The sequence below is a fragment of the Pinus tabuliformis genome, chromosome X (genome assembly GCF_031772625.1).
Source record: "Pinus tabuliformis cultivar Carrire ecotype Pingquan chromosome X, CPIR1, whole genome shotgun sequence".
Classification (NCBI taxonomy): domain Eukaryota; kingdom Viridiplantae; phylum Streptophyta; class Pinopsida; order Pinales; family Pinaceae; genus Pinus; species Pinus tabuliformis.
The window spans coordinates 700559493-700579215 of NC_142308.1; the positions used below are offsets into that span (position 1 = coordinate 700559493).

Consider the following 19723-nt stretch of genomic DNA (forward strand, 5'->3'; position numbering starts at 1 on the left):
AAGGATCCTGTAAACTGTTATAGGTGTTGAAAGATTGCTCCCCAGAGGAAGACTTCCATTAAATCAACGAAAGAAACAGCTAACCTATATGTATCAAGTCCTATCTATATTGATTCTACCTACTTATGCTAGTCCTAACGATTCTAATCTATCCTGCAGGAGCATAATAAAAGAGATTAAACATCAAATATAGATTCCAAGTCCAAATGAATCACTTACTGAGTTCACCGATGAACAAGGTTGTATTTAAGCTTAATTGCAATCTAATTATTCATACAAGACTACACATTCCTGTTTCTACAAATAAAACTTGCAACTGATGTTTAATATAGCTTTGAATCGGAGACCGCTTATGAGCTAACCATGATAACGAATTATATTCAAATAACCAAGACTAGTCATAAGTTGTCTGTTATCACAGTGCACAAAAACAAAACATATATATCCTCATGCTTGTCACAACACCCTGATTCCAAACATAAAATAAAAGGAAAAATGAATCTGAAAGAGGCTTCTTCTTGACCGAAATAGTCTTCTTTATTAGCATAATAAAATCGACCCCTGTTCTGCCAAAAAAAAAATCCTTTACCCATATCCAAAGGTAATACTTATGCAGCAAGACAACTGACCCTCAGTCTTCCATGACTTTCCACCTTCCTGTTCTTTTCAATATACAAATTAAAATATACAAACATAGAACGGTCAATGAAACCACTGACACGTCGAGGCCACATTTGTTGGAGCGTTTTATTTCTTGGAGGAAATGAATGGATGCCGACGGAAAGAAGAATGACTGCAAGCCATCTCTTCGCACCTGTATCGACTGAACGTTATTCCCTATTATTTCCTGAAGGCAAATGAAGACACTGCGCTCATCATCGAACATCTGGCATGATTTAAGGTGTATCTAGAGGTAACAACAGCTTGATGGATCTGCGCTGTCAGGAGTACCTCCACTTAACATAGAGTGTGCCTCCATTATGCATTGTGGCGGTTCCATATCCCTTTCTTGCGGAGTATGTCTTTGCAATATCGACATTGGTGGTGCAGAGGTGTCATCTAGAGTCCCCAGAGCGACATAAGAACTCTTATACCAACATCTGTTTTGCTTCCTGTCTTCTCAGAATTTTAGGACATCCTACCCCATTCTATCCCAAAGCCACGACACATGGCAACGAAAATCCAGCTGGTAGAGGTATCATGTGGACTAGGCATGATGTTCCTACGATGATCATTCAAAGGCTGCGTTACTTTCTCGAATTTTATTACCACCTCACAATCCCTTTGCATCTTTCATTGCAGCCCTTCATGATGCTTATGCATCAGCTCGCTGACCTTGCTTTTCTTCTCTTGGTCCTTGCCTGCATGAATGATCAGCATTAGCTATGATTATGAGAGATATGACAGAAATGCCTAAAACAAACCTTACCTTCATAAAAAATTTCATAAAGAGACAGACTCTGCAACTGGGGGTTATATGAGTCCTTCCGGCTCTAAATCTCAAGAGGGCGCGATGATTTTTTGGGGACTGATGATTAAAAACGGATTGCAACCATAATTAATAAACCATTGAACTGTTCAGCTTTGAGGACATAATTCCATCTGACAACTACGGTTATCATTTGGAGAGACGAAAGATCAAACTTCTCAAGGGACCCATTCAAATTTTCCCCCAGAGCAGGTTTTAATAGGGTGGTGGTTGTGGCCACAACAAACTCTAAAAGTGTTGTTCCCTGGAGGGAACAGCAACAGCAGCTGTTCCCTAGAGGGAACAGCAAAAAACACTCCAAAAAGGTGTTGTTCCCTTTAGGGAACAATAGCTGTTCCCTGGAGGGAACAGCAAAAACACTCGCAAAAATGTTGTTCCCTTTAGGGAACAACAGTAGTTACTCTGTAAAACAAATCCACGAAAAAAATAACAAAGTAAAATTTATTTGTCACCTGCGGGAGAGCAGTGGTCGACCATACTAACCAGCAGTGTTTTAATCACAACTCCTTTGTTTTTGGTCCGATTCGAGTGATTCAAAAGCCAAATGAAAGTAGATTCATTTATTTATCTCCAATAGAAACAGGTTTTGAAAACAACAAGAATTGATAGGGTGGTGGTTGTGGCCACAACAGGGCACATGGCAAAAGATTGTAGGGCATATCACAATGACAAATATAATGGTCCCCATCAATCTCCTAGAAGCAATTTTGCAAGAAGTCATGATTTCGTATTCATGAACAAGATGGAGTGCTTCAATTGCCATAACATTAGACATATGGCACATCACTGTAACTTGACTTGGGTCCCTCAACAAGCTAAATCTATGTCAACCAAGCCAAAGAAGAAAGTTACACAAGTACAGAGAAGGAAGCAAATTGGATCCAGAAGTCGCTTGATCACTCCAGCGAACAATAGATGTTGTTGATTTGATGAAGTCATCCTTGATATTCCAAATATTTGATGGTGAGACTCTGCCAAAAAGGAGACCATGCATACAATTAGGGGATTTTTGTGATTCTTGAGCATTCTTGGAGAAGCTATCAATAAATGTGCCCTATGAAATCCTTAATGAGTCATACATGGACAATCATCCTTTGATAGATCTTCTCTCGGTAGAAACTCCATTGAAGAATATGATCCCTTTCTCATCTGGTGGACTATTGTTGAGGATCTCTTCCTTTTTATCACCAAGCAATTAGTCTTTCTTGAGGTAGAAGAGTTTATGCAGATAGGGGGAGTTGGTTCATCCATGAAGAAATGCAACTTGGACCATATTGCCAGATGAAAGAGCACCATGACAGGGGGAGTAACATACCTATGAAGAACTACTATTGATGAAGAAAATATGATGAAAAGAAGCAGCTTGACAGGGGGAGTACTTGGGCACTTCATTTGCCATTGATGTCAAAGGGGGAGAGAATGTTCGAAGGGCAAGAATATTTCCATCAATTACAAAGAGGGAGATTGTTAATCAAGGTTGTCATTGATGTCAATATGGCATTGGCCGAGATGGAAAATATTTTTGAGATGCTTAGTTCCAGATGATGATGTCACGACTCTTATTTGACAAGGATGCCATCAATTAATATGTCAAGCCACTAATGAAGAAGTCTTAAGAAGTGCCAAGTGCCAAATGCCAATCACGTGCCTTATTTGATGATCTAGACCTTAACCCTTGATGACATATGGAGGACCACACTTGATGAGGTCTTGATAACATGGTTGGAAGACTAGATGATGACGTGGAAGATCTCATTTGATGGTTGGAAGACTACCTTGGAACTTTCCTAATGATGTTTCCTATGACATATCACTGCACCATTATATGATGACACGGGATGATACACTCATTGTTGGATACTATCTTGATGACATGGACGTCCTACATAATCTTATGATGATGAAGAAGCCAAACAATGGAGAAGCCATACTGTTCCAAACATTCCTCATGTTGTCCCAAACTTGTTATGCATAAAATTTAAGGACAGTCACAAAGAAAAAATATTTTGGCCACCTTAGAGGCATCTTTTCTCAATGGGACCTAGACCATCTTAAAGAGGATTTCTCCTCTTTCTAATGAGCTCTTATTTGTCCCGAAACACCTAGTGGTTGCTGAGAAAATGAATCTTTAAGTTGAGAAATATATATTTTAATGCAAGCTGACATGAGCCGACTCATGCAACTTTGCCTCTCATTAAAGTGATGTGTCTCCTCAACTTAACGCAAAACCAGTATAAAGAAAGTATGTTTCCTCATTCTAGCCATCAAATTTCAATGATCTTTTCTGAGATTGAGCACAGAATTCGGACAAGAATTATAGGAGCAAATAAGAGGCCGAAGAGGACATTGAAGTTTACTGTTTGGGCAAGTTTTTAAGGAAGTTGTGGTCGAAGTTGCCATAGTTGCCGTGGTCGAAGTTGTCGTAGTTGCTGTGGTCGTAGCTGCCATAGTTGTCGTGGTCGCAGCTGTCGTGGTTGAAGCTGTTGTGGTCGAAGTTATTGTAGTTTCCATGTTTGAAGTTGTCGCATTTGCCGTAGTTGAAGTTGTCGTGGTTGAACCTACCGTGGTCGAAGTTGTTGTAGTTGTCGTGGTCGAAGTTGTCATAGTTTTCGTGGTCAAAGTGTTGATTTATTAGGATTGGACAAATAGAGCTTGTTGAAGTCTTCTCTTGAGAGCAGAATAGGGTAGAGTTGGAGAACTTTGTGAAGCAGCATATTGAAGATTTGTGGAGATCGTTGAAGACCATGATACATTGAAGCCATCATGAGGTGACCTTGGAGATTTTGTTTGGGTAACATGAAGAGCAGTGGTGACACTTTCATGTGAAGAACAAGGTTGTCATTGATGACGAGACATGGAGACTAAAGTGAAGGGATAGCTAAATATTGACAGGGCTCGTTGAAGAAGACATTGAGAGCCGTGAAGTATAACCAAATATATCTTGATGAAGTAAAGCTAAGGTTTGGAGCCCAAGAGGTTGGAGCCTCGAAAAGACAAGGTTGGTGCCTTGGAAGATAGGGTTGGAGCCCTAGAGGATCGAAGTCCTCAAGAAACTAGGTCGGAGCTTGAATTGCATATAGGGTTGGAGCCCTTGAGGTTGGTGCCTCAAAATTGACAAGGTTGGAACATTGGAAGTCCAAGTCAGTGCCTGGAATATTATAGTTTGGAGCTTGGGAAATTGGAGATCAATGTCTTCATCTAGGGCTGGAGCCCTACATATATTGTACTTGATTTATTGTAAAGAAGAAATTTATAAAAGCGTTTATTCTTATTGTTAATTTTGTGTTCTAAATATAAATGATCTAACTGGTAAAAATAACAATTGAAAAGAAATATTGATTCACCCTCCCCCCCCCTGTATTTCCAATAGTTATATATCACTATCTTATCACTATCAAGTATTACTATCATAAATATCATTGCCATCATAGTAATAAGAACAAGTATCACTACCTTATAAGAACATAGTATCATTGCCATATAAGAACAAGTATCACTACCATATATCATTGTCTAGATACAGGAGATTAGGGCACATAAACCCTTATCACAAAGTTGCTCCTTCCTTAAAGAACATCAACGTTGAGGGACTTCACTGAAGATTACCTTTGTAACTCAATGAACTAGGGCACAAATGATAGCCCTCTTACCATCAACTTTTCACTCTTGAGATCCTAGAGACTAAACCATCTGCCCACTAACAACCCTAATTGTCCTTCACAAGAGACTATACATAGGGCATTTCCAAGCAGCTTCTAACAACCCTCCACACATGTACATAAGTTGATCTACCAACAGTTGTTCAACACACTAAACAGTGCCTACATCCCTAGAAAAACATCAATGTGAAAAGATTGATCTCGTACCTTTATAAGATGTCACCTACAACCCTATAAATGACAGTTTTGTGCATCTCTTGACTGAACTTTGGCCTAGGTCACAGTCCTTTGCGGCTAGGGTTTCATTAGTGAAATACCAGACCTTAAAACTTTGCATAACTCTCACTTCTGCCCACGGAAACTTCTATGTTCCCCTTTAAGGATACTTTGCCTCACTTCAGCAATATCCCTGCATGTTTTTCCCTCCACAACAAGCCTTATGACCATCCAAATAAGGTACCATAGGGGCCCGACCCTACCTCCAAGACAAAAAAAAATTAGCTTGCAAAACCAGAGAATTTACCACATTCTAGTGCCCAGAATTTCTCCTCTACAACTCTGTCAGCATTTTCCTATCATGAACAAACCATATACAAGAAAATATCAGAAACACGTCCTCTTCTCCACCTTAGATTTGCTCCAATAGGTTGCAGACACCTCAAAAGTCTTTTACCAATGATGAATTGCACTTGGATGTATTTCAAATGAGCCACAAGACCTCTAATTTATACTAATCATTAGACGAGCTAAGGGATTCCTTTGTGCCAATGTGTCCATTTAGTGAGGTCAACTTGATGAATATGATTGCTTGCCCAACATTGATTTTGAGTCACATTATTTAATGAACTAAATAATAAGTGTTAAAATATGAAACTGTGGTCAAATTCCATATTGGACAACTCATTTGATGGAAACGATGATATGTTGAATTCCTCGTTTCGAGAGGAACAAAATCAACCTAAACATCACTCAAAATAGAGAAGGGAAAGTGTACTTATGAAGAAAGGCCCACATGTGCATATTTGATAAGGTCAGCGCTAAAGCAAAGTGGACAAGGCTGAGTACAAGGTTGCTAGCATGGCTAGCTATGATGCAAGATGAAGAAGCTTTTTGGAGTGATGTTTTAGAAAGTTTTGGATATGACATGGATACATTGCGATGACAAAGAGTGGGGTCCGATTGGCAGAGAATCCCATATATAGCTGGGACTAAAATACCTTCATATATTGAGATAATGTTGATGTATGAGACAAGCTTAGGCTTGTGGTTGGCACCTCCTTGAGAGGGAGGATGACTATAGTATCCTTTTATATATATATATATATATATTTTTGTTCTAATATGATATTTGATTTGATGTCATGTATGAACAGGAGACAATTGATATTGAGACATGACGATTACCATATATGAGCATGATGATAGGTTGTTGATCTACAAAGAGCATATTTGATCAAGGACACTGAATCGGCTCTTCCTCCCCTGTTTGAGCTCATAGGGTGTGGAATTGAGATAGAGGGCTCTTAGGGTTGAGGTAACTCTAGACAATAGGGTATCACCCCTATCTGTTACCCATAGGGTTGGAGTAGTAGCTCACCTTATCTTGGTCTTTGCAGAGTATACCCTAGTTGGCATCATACCCACAAGCTGGGCTTGTTGGGATTATCCCTCCTCGTCTAGCCAATGAGTTGAGGAGGCTTGGGGGCGTGTGATCCTTACCTTTGGTAAGTCGGGTATCTTGCCCAAGCTCGAATTATGATGAAGGTGTTCTACCACATGACTATTAAGGGTCATTGTTGGGAAGATTGGTAGGCAATAGGATGGGTTTAGTAGCTCCCCTATGTCACCTATTGCTCGATATGGGTTCGTGGTAGTAGGTCCCCCATGAGATTCTGGGTTGAGATATGTTCCTGGGTGGTAGCCCGCTGGCAAAAATTCTTGGTGGTAGCCCGATGAATAGAGGGTGGTAGCTTAGGATCCCCTCCAATGAAAAATTCTTCTTTTAGATTCGAGAATATTTAGCATACGAAATAAGGAAGAATAAGCAAGAGATGAATTGAGATGATTAGTGATGATACGTGATGATAAGATACTTGAGACTGGATATGATTTGTTGATAGGATACTCATGACATGTTGCAGGTGGAATTCTCCCTAGTTGAGAGGGAGTGTTAAAATATGCAACTGTGGTCAAATTCCACTTTGGACAACTCATTTGATGGAGATGATGATTGCATTGAATTCCTCTTTTCGAGAGGACCAAAATCAACTTAAATATCACTCAAAACGGAAAAGGGAAAGTGTACTTATGAGGAAAAGCCCACATGTGCATATTTGATAAGGTCGACCCTAAAGCAAAATAGACACCCTTGGAAGGCTATAAATACAAGTGACCTCTACCTAATTTGGACATCATCATATGACACTCTTCTATCTTGGTTTTTGGCTCGCACAGGTCTAAGACTCATCCACAGAGGAACATGTTTGCTCAAAGATGAAATTGCAGGGTTTGAAGGTCGCATTTTTGTTTTAGGGTTTTGGTCCTCAGTTGCAGGCACAGGACAGAGAGATCTCAACTACAGTCGCTCGCTACTAGGCTCATTCGTGTGACTAACATATAGGGTTTCAAAATCTTAGTTGTAGACTGCAGTTGCTCGCTTGTAGGCTCTAGAGAATGACTGGAAGCTTCTCAGTCACACAAATGAATCCTCCATGCAACCGAGACCTAAATGATGCAATTTCAATTGTCCAAATATTTCGCACAATGCCCGCAGTGTTCGGCAGTTGACTGCAGACAGTGGTAGTTCATTATAGGCTTCAGAATCAGAATTTTGAGTATAAGCATTGTTGGGTTCATTTCATAGATATTGTGTAGTTGTTTTTGTTGGATAGTTGTATGGATGAAGATGTGGATGATTGTACTCTCTTTTGTTGAATGATTCAATGACAATCTAATAAGAAGAAGAATTTGAAAGGGTTTTCCCCATAGTGGGTTTTGCCCTGGTCTCCGACCAATCCTGGTGTGTCTATGTGTGAATGTTTTTCTTCTATTATTCCTTTATGTTTCACTGCATTGATGATGATGATATTGTTCTTTCTATATAGTTGCATATGCTATTGAATAATGATTTAAATCTGAATAATGTTATGGGGTGAACTTAATGTGTTAATGAAGAAATCCAATTATCAAAGCAAAGAACAATATAGCCCTCAGAAAAATTAACACTTAGCCAATTTGAACCTAAGTTGCACTGAAACGGATACGAGAATGAATACGGATATGGGGTTTGAAATGAATACGGCAAATTTTCAAAAAAATTTGGATACGACACGGCAAGGAAACGACATACACACACACACATATCTATATATCTATATATAGATATAGATATATAACAAAATAAGAATTTCATATTACAATTCATCTTTTAGAATCTAGATTCTATACCTAAAAATACATAATCATGATTCTTCATTTTTATTATTTATTTATGGCTATGCAAATTTTCATGCTTTTTAACATTTTAAAGGTAGATTTTGATCACGATTTTTGTGGATCCATTTCCAGAAATCTAGAAACAAATCCAAAATAAAATAAAACCCTTGGAAATGTATCCAATTCCAAATCTAAAGTTTCTGATTTTTTGAAATGGCACCAAAACATTTTCACAACATTTCAAACAACGATCGTACTCGTTTTTGTTTCAAAAATGGGGATCTGTGTTTGAGGCAAATTCTTCAGGCATTTCCAATAACTTAGATTTGAACACATCAATAATAATAATTTTCTTGCCTCAAGAGGAATTTGCTATCAAAATATGCCCTGCGGTTGCCTGTGATTTCTTGTTGCCTGCTTTGTTATAGACATCTATAGGATGACCTTGCTACCTGTTAAATTTGTTGGCGTTTGGCCCAAAAATGGATCCAAAACACTCCCAAAGTCTCCAAAGTTTGCTTAAAAACCATGCAAAGATCGAAACAAGCAAGGGAGGAGAGCCCTTGGAAGGGCAGAAATACACTATTGGAAGGCTAAAACACTTCAAAATCATGAAAAAACCATGTATCGGAGGCTTAAACTCAAGAATGCACAGTAGCCGTTAGATCTAGCTGATCAACGGCCCAGATCTAAGCGGCAAATCGCAAATCGGTGGTAGCAGACAGTGGCAATCGGTGCAAGACACCACCAATCAGCGATTGCCGATGATCGGATCGGTGGGTCGCAATTGGTGGTATTGGTGTAGACAATATGGAAGTTGCAACTGCGATCGACGATGTAACGTGGACCGTCGATCGCGCGCACAGATCGACAACCCACATTACATCGTCGGATCGCTATCGACGGAAACCATGTGGCGGGGCCTTTGCAGATACATACAGGCGACCCAATAGTCAAGCCCGACGACATTATATATGATGTTTTATAATATTTGAAGTCCGCGGATTGGCCATTTGTAATGTATTTCGTGTATTTTCATTATATAACGAAAATACGAAGGGAACCTTGGGGCAGTGTGATTGCGATGAAGCCTGGACCCGAAAGGGTCTGGGAAGTAAAATATATATTATTTGAAATCCGCCAAAGCCCATTTTTCAATGTTATTTTTTGTTTTCGTCGTTTAAACGAAATACAAAGGGAACCATAGGACAGGCCGAGTGCGACAGGTGACAGCGACCCAAGGGCAGACCTGATAGAACAGAAAGCCATGTTTAAGGACTTTTTAAAGTCCAAAATACACAGAGAAGGCGGGATTTATCAGTGATTGCAATGTTTTCTGTGTAAATATAGGAAACAGTCAAAGGAAACCTTTAAAGGGATTACAGAGGCCTGAAGACCCATTCCACTACATGGCAAAGTCCGGGAGGCAGACTGCTGGAAAATAGAGACCAGAAAGGGAATAAAAGGGGCCATAGAGCAACACAGCACGCGCAGCTCCTCCCCAAACCGACATAGAGGCCGAGAAGCAGCACAGCGCATCAATAGCCCAACGCAGCTCATCAAACAAACATCATGGAGCATCTCTGGCATGAGACAGCTCCCAGACAGCGCATCAAACTACCTAAAGGTGGTTATTCCTCTGTTAGAAGGTGAAAACCTCCGAGCCATGCTTGCCCATAGAGGGAATCAAACAATTAAGGGACAGATCAGACAAGATTAAGACTCCGAGCCTCTTAGAGCTTAGGAGAATTGTAAACATGCTATTAATAGCTGAAAGTAAGATGTAATACAGGTTCAAACTTTTGAAGACTGTAGAGACTTTGCTACTTAAGCTTCTCATCTTCATTCATTAGTAATGCAAGTTTCTTTATTGCTTGTAGCTAGCCATTCATATGTGATCATATATGCATCTGCTGGTACAGTGAGTATTCTCTTTTGCTGCCTATAGCTAGCCATTCATTTATGTTTATGTATGCATCTGCTGGTATGGTCAGTATTCTCCATCCATTCATTGAATCTACAAACTATTGAGCATTATTGGTCTAAAGCCTTGTAAGCTGAGGGTGTTCATGCATGTCTTAAGTAAAAACCTAGTTGAAATGGTTATTTAGCTTGATCCAAACCATCATTTATTCCAATAGTTCAGAGAACAATATTGAAGATTATATGTTACCAGGCATCTCCGAGTTGCAACCTAGGAGAGTTTCCTGGAGTGATAACATAATTGGCGCCGTTGCCGGGGAGAGGAAATTAAAGCTCAGCTTCCCTGGGAAATGACATAGATCCAGCTTTGATGATAGACAAAGTCTGGGCACTTTTTTGGTTGTAATCATCTATCTGGCGACTCTACTGGAGGTCGAACCTCTTGGCGACTCCACATCATAGTTCTGGCTTAGTTTGTGAGGCATACTCGGAGAAATCCTCAGAAGCTACAAGTTGACCCAGTACCTGACCCTGAAAAGATCATCAAGAGAGAAAGGTATTGCGGAAAGGAGCATCAAGTTCAGGTAAACCTAAACAATCTCCTATATCTCTTCAAGAAAGGCCTGTAATAGAACAAATATATGTTGAGAGTATAGCTTCTAATACTAGCAACGAAAAAAAACTCTTAGAGATTCATAAAGCTCCTTATTCTTTAGGTTTTCCTTTTGTTGTATGCCTAAAGGAAACCTCACCTCCTATCCATCATACTCCTTTAGTCTTATCAATCACTCCTCAACCCTCTATCATTCAGATTGCCAGTACTCTTTTAGCCACCACAGTTATGGCAGGTCCACAAGCACCTACCAAAATGGAAAGAATCATAGCTGCTAGGTATGGACCTCTAATACTGCCCACTCCTTTGAATGCTATGCCTACTGGAGAATATCAAAAGTATATGCCTAAGTTCACTAGGACTGAAGGTGTTTCAGCTGAAGAACATCTTGAGTCATTCTATAGCTATGCTAATAACCTGGACATTAGTGAAGATGATGTCTGGATGAGAGTCTTTGTCCAAAGCCTAGATGGAGGCTAGAAAATGGTTCAGGGAACTGACCCCAAGATCTATAACAGATATTGAGGCCTTAGATGATGCATTCTTAAAGCATTGGGGGGATAAGAAGGATCTCCTCTACTACCACACTAAGTATGGGAACTTAAAGAGGGAAAATGGTGAGTTGTTGTCTGATTTTAATAAGAGATTTAACCGCATGTACAGCAAGATACCAATTGAAGTAAAACCCACCACTACCTTTGCTAGACTCATCTATGCCAGTGCCTTTGACTCTCACTTCTGTTTACTATTGAGGGAGAGGTGATGTGCTTCTTTCGCTGATATGCAAGATGCAACCCTGGAAGTAGAATCAAACATCATGGCTACAGAAAAGCTCAAAGGTAATGCTGATAGAAGGAGACAAAGGGGCGAGCCTTCATCATCATCTGATCCTAAGATAGATAAAATGACCAAGATGATAGAATCATTAGCCTCTGAAGTTTCCAAATTAAAGGTTGAGCAGCATTCTGCGAAAGGAAGGGTTCCTAATACCTTTGCTCCTCCAAATCAAAATCCATATAGAAGGGCAAATGACTAATTGCAAATCTTGCAAAGTAACAAAGATGCCAATGAAGACCAAAGGGTGAAGGTCCCTTTTCAGAATGCAGTGATGGAAGAAGAGCAGTTTGAAGAAGATGATGAGATCCATTGTATGGAAGACAAACGCGGCGCTACTTTTTTAACCAAAGCTGCCTATGAGAAGTTATTATCCAATGACTAGATCAGTGAAGAATGGGATGGTAAAGTTGTTCTACAAACTGAAGATCAACAAAGATATAATATGAGGTCGAAGATGAATAATGTCAAAGAGACACCTGTTCATAAAGTTTTTGTCCCTGCAGAACAACAAGCTAATAAGCAGAAGCAACCAGCAGTTGATCCTATCATCCTCAAAGCTCCAGCCATAGAGGTAAGAGGCCTTGACAAGTCCCCTTCTTCTTTCAGTTTTCAATCAGAAATTCAGAAGCTAAGAATACCTATGCCTCTAATTGAACCAGTGAAGAATGAGTCCTTCAAAGCATCCAACCTTGAGGCTCTTGAGCCTAAAGCCATCCAAGCTTCCACTATGTAAATCTGCAAGATGACCAACCAGCTGTTATTCTCAGCCCAATGATTGAAAATTGTGAAGACAGCTCCCCATCATTCTATGTCTCTTTGACTATTCATGATAAAATCCTTCATAATTGCCTTCTGGACACTGGAGCCAGCCATAATCCAATGCCCAAGGCTGTCATGGATAAGCTCGGTCTTGACATTACCAAGCCTTATCAGTTGGCCTCTACGCAGCTTAAAAAACCAGTTTGCTAGATCACAGAGGAAGAAGGCCCACAGATTTGGGACATGTTCTTTGATGGGGCTTGCTCTAAGGAAGCTGCAGGAACAGGTGAAGTCCTTGTGTCCCCCACACAAGAATGCATTGATTCATCTTTTATATTAACTTTTCAGGTCACAAATGACACAGCAGAGTATAAAGCAAACCTTATCATTCAGCAGGTGTACAAAACCTTCCAAGCAAAACATCCAAGGCTGAAAGCATACAGAGAGGAGGTGAAATATAGACCATCTCTGCCTGATAATGTCAAATGCTGGAAAGTTTTTGAAGTAGATGATCAAATTAATAGGCTTTTGCAAGTCTTTGATGAATTTGCTGATATGCACATTGACCAAGAGAAAGAAACCTTTGATAGAAAGGTAAAAAGGGTCAATTTTCAGTTTGGTGACTGTTTTCTCAAAAGGGATGCATCAAAGGAAGGATATGTTTTTGATGGCCCAGTCAATGGGTTGTTCTTCGAACTTTATTTCAGTTAAGGCTTTCAAGCCTTGGTATTGTAAATATGTTGTTTTCAAGTTTTTATTTCATGCTAAATAGACTCCATGCCCAATGCAACACTAGGAGGAAGATTTGATCTTGTTTTACAGGAAAGGCATTGATTTGTGATCCTTGAAACCTCACAGGGAGGATTTCATCCCCAGAAGGAGCCAATGTTAGCTTTGTTGGTGTTTGCCCCAAAAATGGATCCAAAACACTCCCAAAGTCTCCAAAGTTTGCTTAAAAATCATGCAAAGATCGAAACAAGCGAGGGAGGAGAGCCCTTGGAAGGGTAGAAATACACCATCGGGAGGCTAAAACACTTTAAAATCATGAAAAATCCATGTATCGGAGGCTTAAACTCAAGAATGCACAGCAATCGTTAGATCTAGCCGATCAATGGCTCAGATCTAAGCGGCAAATCGCAAATTGGCAGTCGCAGACAGTGGCAATCGGCGCAAGACACTGCCAATCAGCAATCGCCGATGATCGGATCGACGGGTTGTAATCGGCGGTATCGGCGCAGACAATATGGAAGTTGCGACTACGATCCGGCGATGTAACGTGGATCGTCGATCGCGCGCGCAGATCGACGGCCCACGTTACATCGCCGGATCACTATCAGTGAAAACCATGGGGCGAGGCCTTTGCAGATATATACAGGGGACCCGATAGTCGGACCCGACGACATTATATATGATGTTTTATAATATTTGAAGTCTGCGGATTGGCCATTTTTAATGTATTTCATGTATTTTCGCTATATAACAAAAATATGAAGGGAGCCTTGGGGCAGTGCAATTGCGATGAAGCTCGGACCCGAAAGGGTCTGGGAAGTAAAATATATATAAATTGAAATCCGCCAAAGCCCATTTTTAAATGTATTTTTGTGTTTTCTTCGTTTAAACGAAATGCAAAGGGAACCATAGGACAGGCCGAGTGCAACAGGCAACAACGACCCAAGGGCGGACCTGATAGAACAGAAAGCCATGTTTAAGGACTTTTTAAAGTCCCAAAAACACAGAGAAGGCGGGATTTATCAATGATTGCAACGTTTTCTGTGTAAATACAGGAAACAGTCAAAGGAAACCTTTAAAGGGATTACAGAGGCCTGAAGACCGATTCCACTACATGGCAGAGTCCGGGAGGCAGGCTGCCAGAAAACAGAGACTGGAAAGGGAATAAAAGGGGCCACAGAGCAACACAGCACGTGCAGCTCCTCCCCAACCGACATAGAGGCCGAGAAGCAGCACAGGGCATCAAAAGCCCAGCGCAGCTCATCAAACAAACATCATGGAGCATCTCTGGCACGAGACATCTCCTAGACAGCGCATCAAACTACCTGAAGGTGGTTATTCCTCTGTCAGAAGGTGAAAACCTCCGAGCCATGCTTGCCCATAGAGGGAATCAAACAGTTAAGGGACAGATCAAACAAGATTAAGACTTTGAGCCTCTTAGAGCTCGGGAGCATTGTAAACATGCTATAAATAGTTGAAAGTAAGATGTAATACAGGTTCAAACTTCTGGAGACTGTAGAGACTTTGCTACTCAAGCTTCTCATCTTCATTCATTAGTAATGCAAGCTTCTTTACTGCCTATAGCTAACCATTCATATGTGGTCATATATGCATCTGCTGGTACAGTCAGTATTCTCTTTTGTTGCTTGTAGCTAGCCATTCATTTATGTTTATGTATGAATCTATCGGTATGGTCAGTGTTCTCCATCCATTCATTGAATCTACAAACTATTGAGCATTAGTGGTCTAAAGCCTTGTAAGCTGAGGGTGTTCATGCATGTCTTGAGTAAAAACATAGTTGAAATGGTTATCTGGCTTGATCCAAACCATCATTTATTCCAATAGTTCAGAGAACAATATTGAAGATTATATGTTACCAGGCATCTCCGAGCTGCAACCTAGGAGAGTTTCCTGGAGTGATAACACTACCCTTGAACAGATTCGTTTGACCACATAATTCCTCTTCCTTGTTTGTCGATCCAGACCTGAGCTGCTCCAAAGAATACATTGTGCCAAAACAAGAAAATGGGTGTCTAGTAGGGTGGGATCAACTTCACCAAAACTAGACAAAAGGATTAGATAAGGTGGAATCACCTCCACTGAAGCTAATCGAAAGAAGGGGTCTTAAAACCCTCAAAACCTCAGGCTCAAGAAAATTAGAGGTATTCCAATCCAAATTGATGATCCAAAATGATTCCAACTCCCCTTTATTTATAGATTTTCTCATGGGGTTCACTCTAATGTGAGGGGTTGCAAGTGCAACCCCCATTTGGGCTTTTTTGCACCAACCAACCCAAAATTTACCCATTGTTTCCCAATCATTGGATAATTTGATTTTTCCCCCTTTATCAAGAATATAACCTACGGGGTTGGATAGGCTACTTCATCCTCCCGTGGGCAATTAATCCGTAAGAGCCATTACATGATACATGGTGAATGGTTAGCCCCTAGATAGCCCATAATGGTGTATGATGTCGTGTATGAACAGGAGACATTCTTATTCTTCTTCTTGTTCTTTAACTTCAATTTTCACTAGTGTAGTTGACTTCTTGTATCTTTATATCTTTTGTAACAAGTTTTGTGTTTGTTTCATATGTTATTCTTTGGCAATGATCCAAATCTGATTATCTTTTTTTGCATCTCTTCTTTCACTTTCATTTGAAAAATAACTTATTAACACATATCCAGGCTCTTATGGTTCAAACTTTCAATTTTATTTTACATTAACTGTTGAGTTAGTCTTAAGAAAAGTTTCTACCATAAGAAAAATTATGGGCACTTCATTTTCTGATGCTGCCTCAAAAATTGGTTGTTTCTTTCCATGGCCTTCACTTTCCTTCAGTTTGTTTGGCCTTCTAGGGTTATTTCTTTTAGATCAATCTCATTGTCATTAGCATATTTCTATAATAGCCCTAATCCTTTTGGTTGCAATTGTCAAACCTTAAAAGGGAGTGAGAGGTTAGTGATCGGTCCACAATGTAACCATAAAATCCTATATGTTAGTATTTTATTCTCACACATTGTAGTGGGCATGTTATTCTTTATGTTGCTGACAAAATCACTCCCCCAAGTACTCCATAACTAAGTTAAAAATTGGGCAAGGAGGTTGAAAGTAACTAGTTTATCATCTCAAAAGTTGGGATGGTTGAAGAAAGTTGGTAGTCAAAGAGAGTTTTGGATGATAAAAGAAAATTTGCATTAGAAATTGAAAACCACATACAGAAAGCATATTTAAGTGGGTTAAGTTGTATAAATTTTAAATAAGAATCAACTTATGTAAACATTGCTAAATGGTAACACATTGAAACACACCTTATGCATCATCTAAACCAAAACTTACATAAATAAGAGAATAAAAACAAACGTCACACAAATACTTTGGCATGGTATGTAAAGTTGTATCAATCTTGCCTCAGTGCTTCAATATAGAAGAGAAAGCATCTCAAAACTACATTGTAGATATTTATTTCAGTCTTCTTTGTGGTATATGATTGCTTTGTTCATATACTATTAAGTTCTATGTAGGTGCATCCCGCTTGTTGTCATTGTTTTCCAATCACAACTTAAAGTTTTTGATTCTTGGAGGTCCACTAACATTAAATGATATTTCATATTACAGGTTCAAGAAGTATACAATGCCATGAGGAGAGATGTTCGAATGAAATACTTTTTGTAATACATTTTTATTTGGTACATTATTTCAAGATATAAAATATTGCATTGGTCTCCATATTCAATTAATTCATTTTAGTCTTTATACTAGTTGAATATGGTGTAACATGTTATAGAAATTCCTTTTGGCCTATGAGAAGGTTGGTATCATGTTTAGCTACAAAAAAGTTCAAGTAACTTTTTATAACTTGTAATTAAAGTATCAAATTTCACTTTGAGATAGTTTTCCATCGATAGAAAAACCTCGGCATCAATAGTTGAGGACTTAGTTTCATATTTGGTTAATTCTTCAAATTTACGTGAACTCAAATAATTGTTTTTGTATTTGTTGTGTACCCTAGGTTAATTCTTGTTTCATACTCTAGTTTAACTCATGTTTGGGAAGTACTAACCATAGGTACTGTGCTATAATGTAACTATCTTCTTGCCCCTCAACATCGGGGGCCATCATACACCATCCACAACATTGTTTCATCATGCCCTCGTATACCCATGGAGGCTATTTTTGACATGTGACAGAGTGGTCACACATGGATGTTTGAAACAAGCTCTAGCACATTTGCAAGACGATTGTATAGTTTTTTTATGATATATAGAGGTTAGTTAAGGTGGAACTCTAACTACACCCACCTTGATGTGAGGGCACCTTGAATGTTGATTACATGTCTTTTAATAAGTTACATTTTTTTTAAATAGGACTGATTAGTCATAATTAGTTTTCTTTAATGTAATTATTTGTATATTTTTACTATGAACATGTGTCCTCTTTGGGCCTTCAACACTGTGTATATTCATGTGTGTGGTTTTCTTGGAAAATCAGTGCATCTAGTCAATTGACATTTGGACGGGGCCCATAGCATCATGAGACAACCATCCCTTCCTCTTGTCAAATTAGATTTTTGTTTGATTCCAACAAATATGTAATAACACATCTAATTGCTTTATTGCAATGATATATTTCATAGTTGCAAATATGGTTTTGAATTCCAATGGTGGTATATGGTTGAATAAGTTTGTGAAATGGTAATTACAATGATATATTTCTATTGCAAATGTGATTTTTGAATTCCAAGAGTGCTATGTGGTTGAATGGATGTGTGAAATGGTACAGTCTTGGCAAGTAATAGTTTGTCTTTCTCTACGACATATAAATACCAAAATAATAAGAATAATGAGAAATTATTCCAAAGGGTTGTGAGTTGAATGACATGTTAGGAGCTAATGTTGTTTGTTTGACTTATTTAACAAGTTCTTAGTGGTGAAACCAAGAAGCATAATTTGATTCCTAAGATCCTAAGTCACTGGACATGAGGAAACAAGACATAAAGGACATGAAAATGCGAGCATCTAACATTTGACAAGGTGACCCTCTAGAACATGACAAGGATGACAAGTTATATATTATATGTTAAAAATATAGCAAATTAGTGAATTATACATCAAATATGAAATATGTAAAACATTTACATTATGATGATACAAATTCAATGCACATAACCAAAATTGCATCAAGTGAAATTCATATTTGAACTAAAAAAACATCAATAGAGGCCCTAAATGCTCTATAGAGTCCAAAAAAAACATGCCATGACAATTAACTAGTACTACATATCATCAAAATCATTGCCTATATTGGGATTCTCATCATTAATATCACCCTCTAAGCATTAAAATATGATAGAAAAAAGCTAACATGTCGAATCAATATTTTGTTTGAGTGATGCATAAATTTTTATTAGGATCATGATAGAGGAGTTCAACAATCAATGCCACCAACATTGAGGTACATAGATGCGCTTGGTCCTATTAATTAAATGCTAGTTCCATGCTTTCATTCATGACAGACTCCAATGGAAACGTTGCAATCCCCCCAATCTTGAAATCCTGAAACCGTAAGGTCTGTTGTATTTTGAGTGGGATCTAAAATTCTATTTTATCCATATGAAATTCAATGAGGTCAAATCCACTCTCAAACATCTTGAGTCAATTGATAGTAATGTTAAAAATTGAAGTAATCCTTCTACTTTAAGAATTTAACATTACCATCAATTGTATAGCATTAATAGGGCCTAGACAAATCCATTTCGCAACACTTGGAATCCCTTCTAACATTGCTTAATCACCCTTAGTTACACTACAAACCTTTGAGAGCTTTGAACTGGTGATTGAATTGTGTGATAATGAGACAATAGATCGATTTTATGCTTTTTTATTAGACATGTCCAAATTTTGAGACACCAATAGGACTTGTGTTAGACACCAATCAAACTCGTGTCTTGTAAACGAGACACAAGTCAAACTCATGTCAGATGAGTGTCATGTTTCACACGTGAAATACATGACACGAGGGGGTGGGTGGGAGGACATGTCATGTTACTTAACTAATACTTAACATTATTGGTGCTATTGTTGGGGATGTGCCTCAACATTTTGGGAAAATTCAAGGAGCACAACTTGTGAATCTGTAAAAACCAAATAAGATGTCATTGGTTCTTGAGGAAGTGAATGTCATCCTTGACCAATCCAAATATTTTCAATGTTCATGCATGTGTGTGTGTAGATTTTCATACACCATCCTTGACACCAAAAGAAAAATAATATGCAGTA

At 38.8% G+C, this 19723-nt stretch overlaps 1 protein-coding gene across 1 annotated transcript in view; it reads left to right on the forward strand.

The window, feature by feature from the left end:
• LOC149141915 (phosphoribosylformylglycinamidine synthase) overlaps window positions 1-17390 on the forward strand; it is a 331659-nt gene extending 314269 nt beyond the window's left edge. Inside the window, exon 5 of the mRNA XM_089448663.1 lies at window positions 17064-17390. Within this exon, the coding sequence (XP_089304789.1) occupies window positions 17064-17120 (57 nt within the window). The 3' untranslated portion in view covers window positions 17121-17390. The remainder of the gene's footprint in view (window positions 1-17063) is intronic.
• The last annotated feature ends 2333 nt before the right edge of the window (window positions 17391-19723 follow it).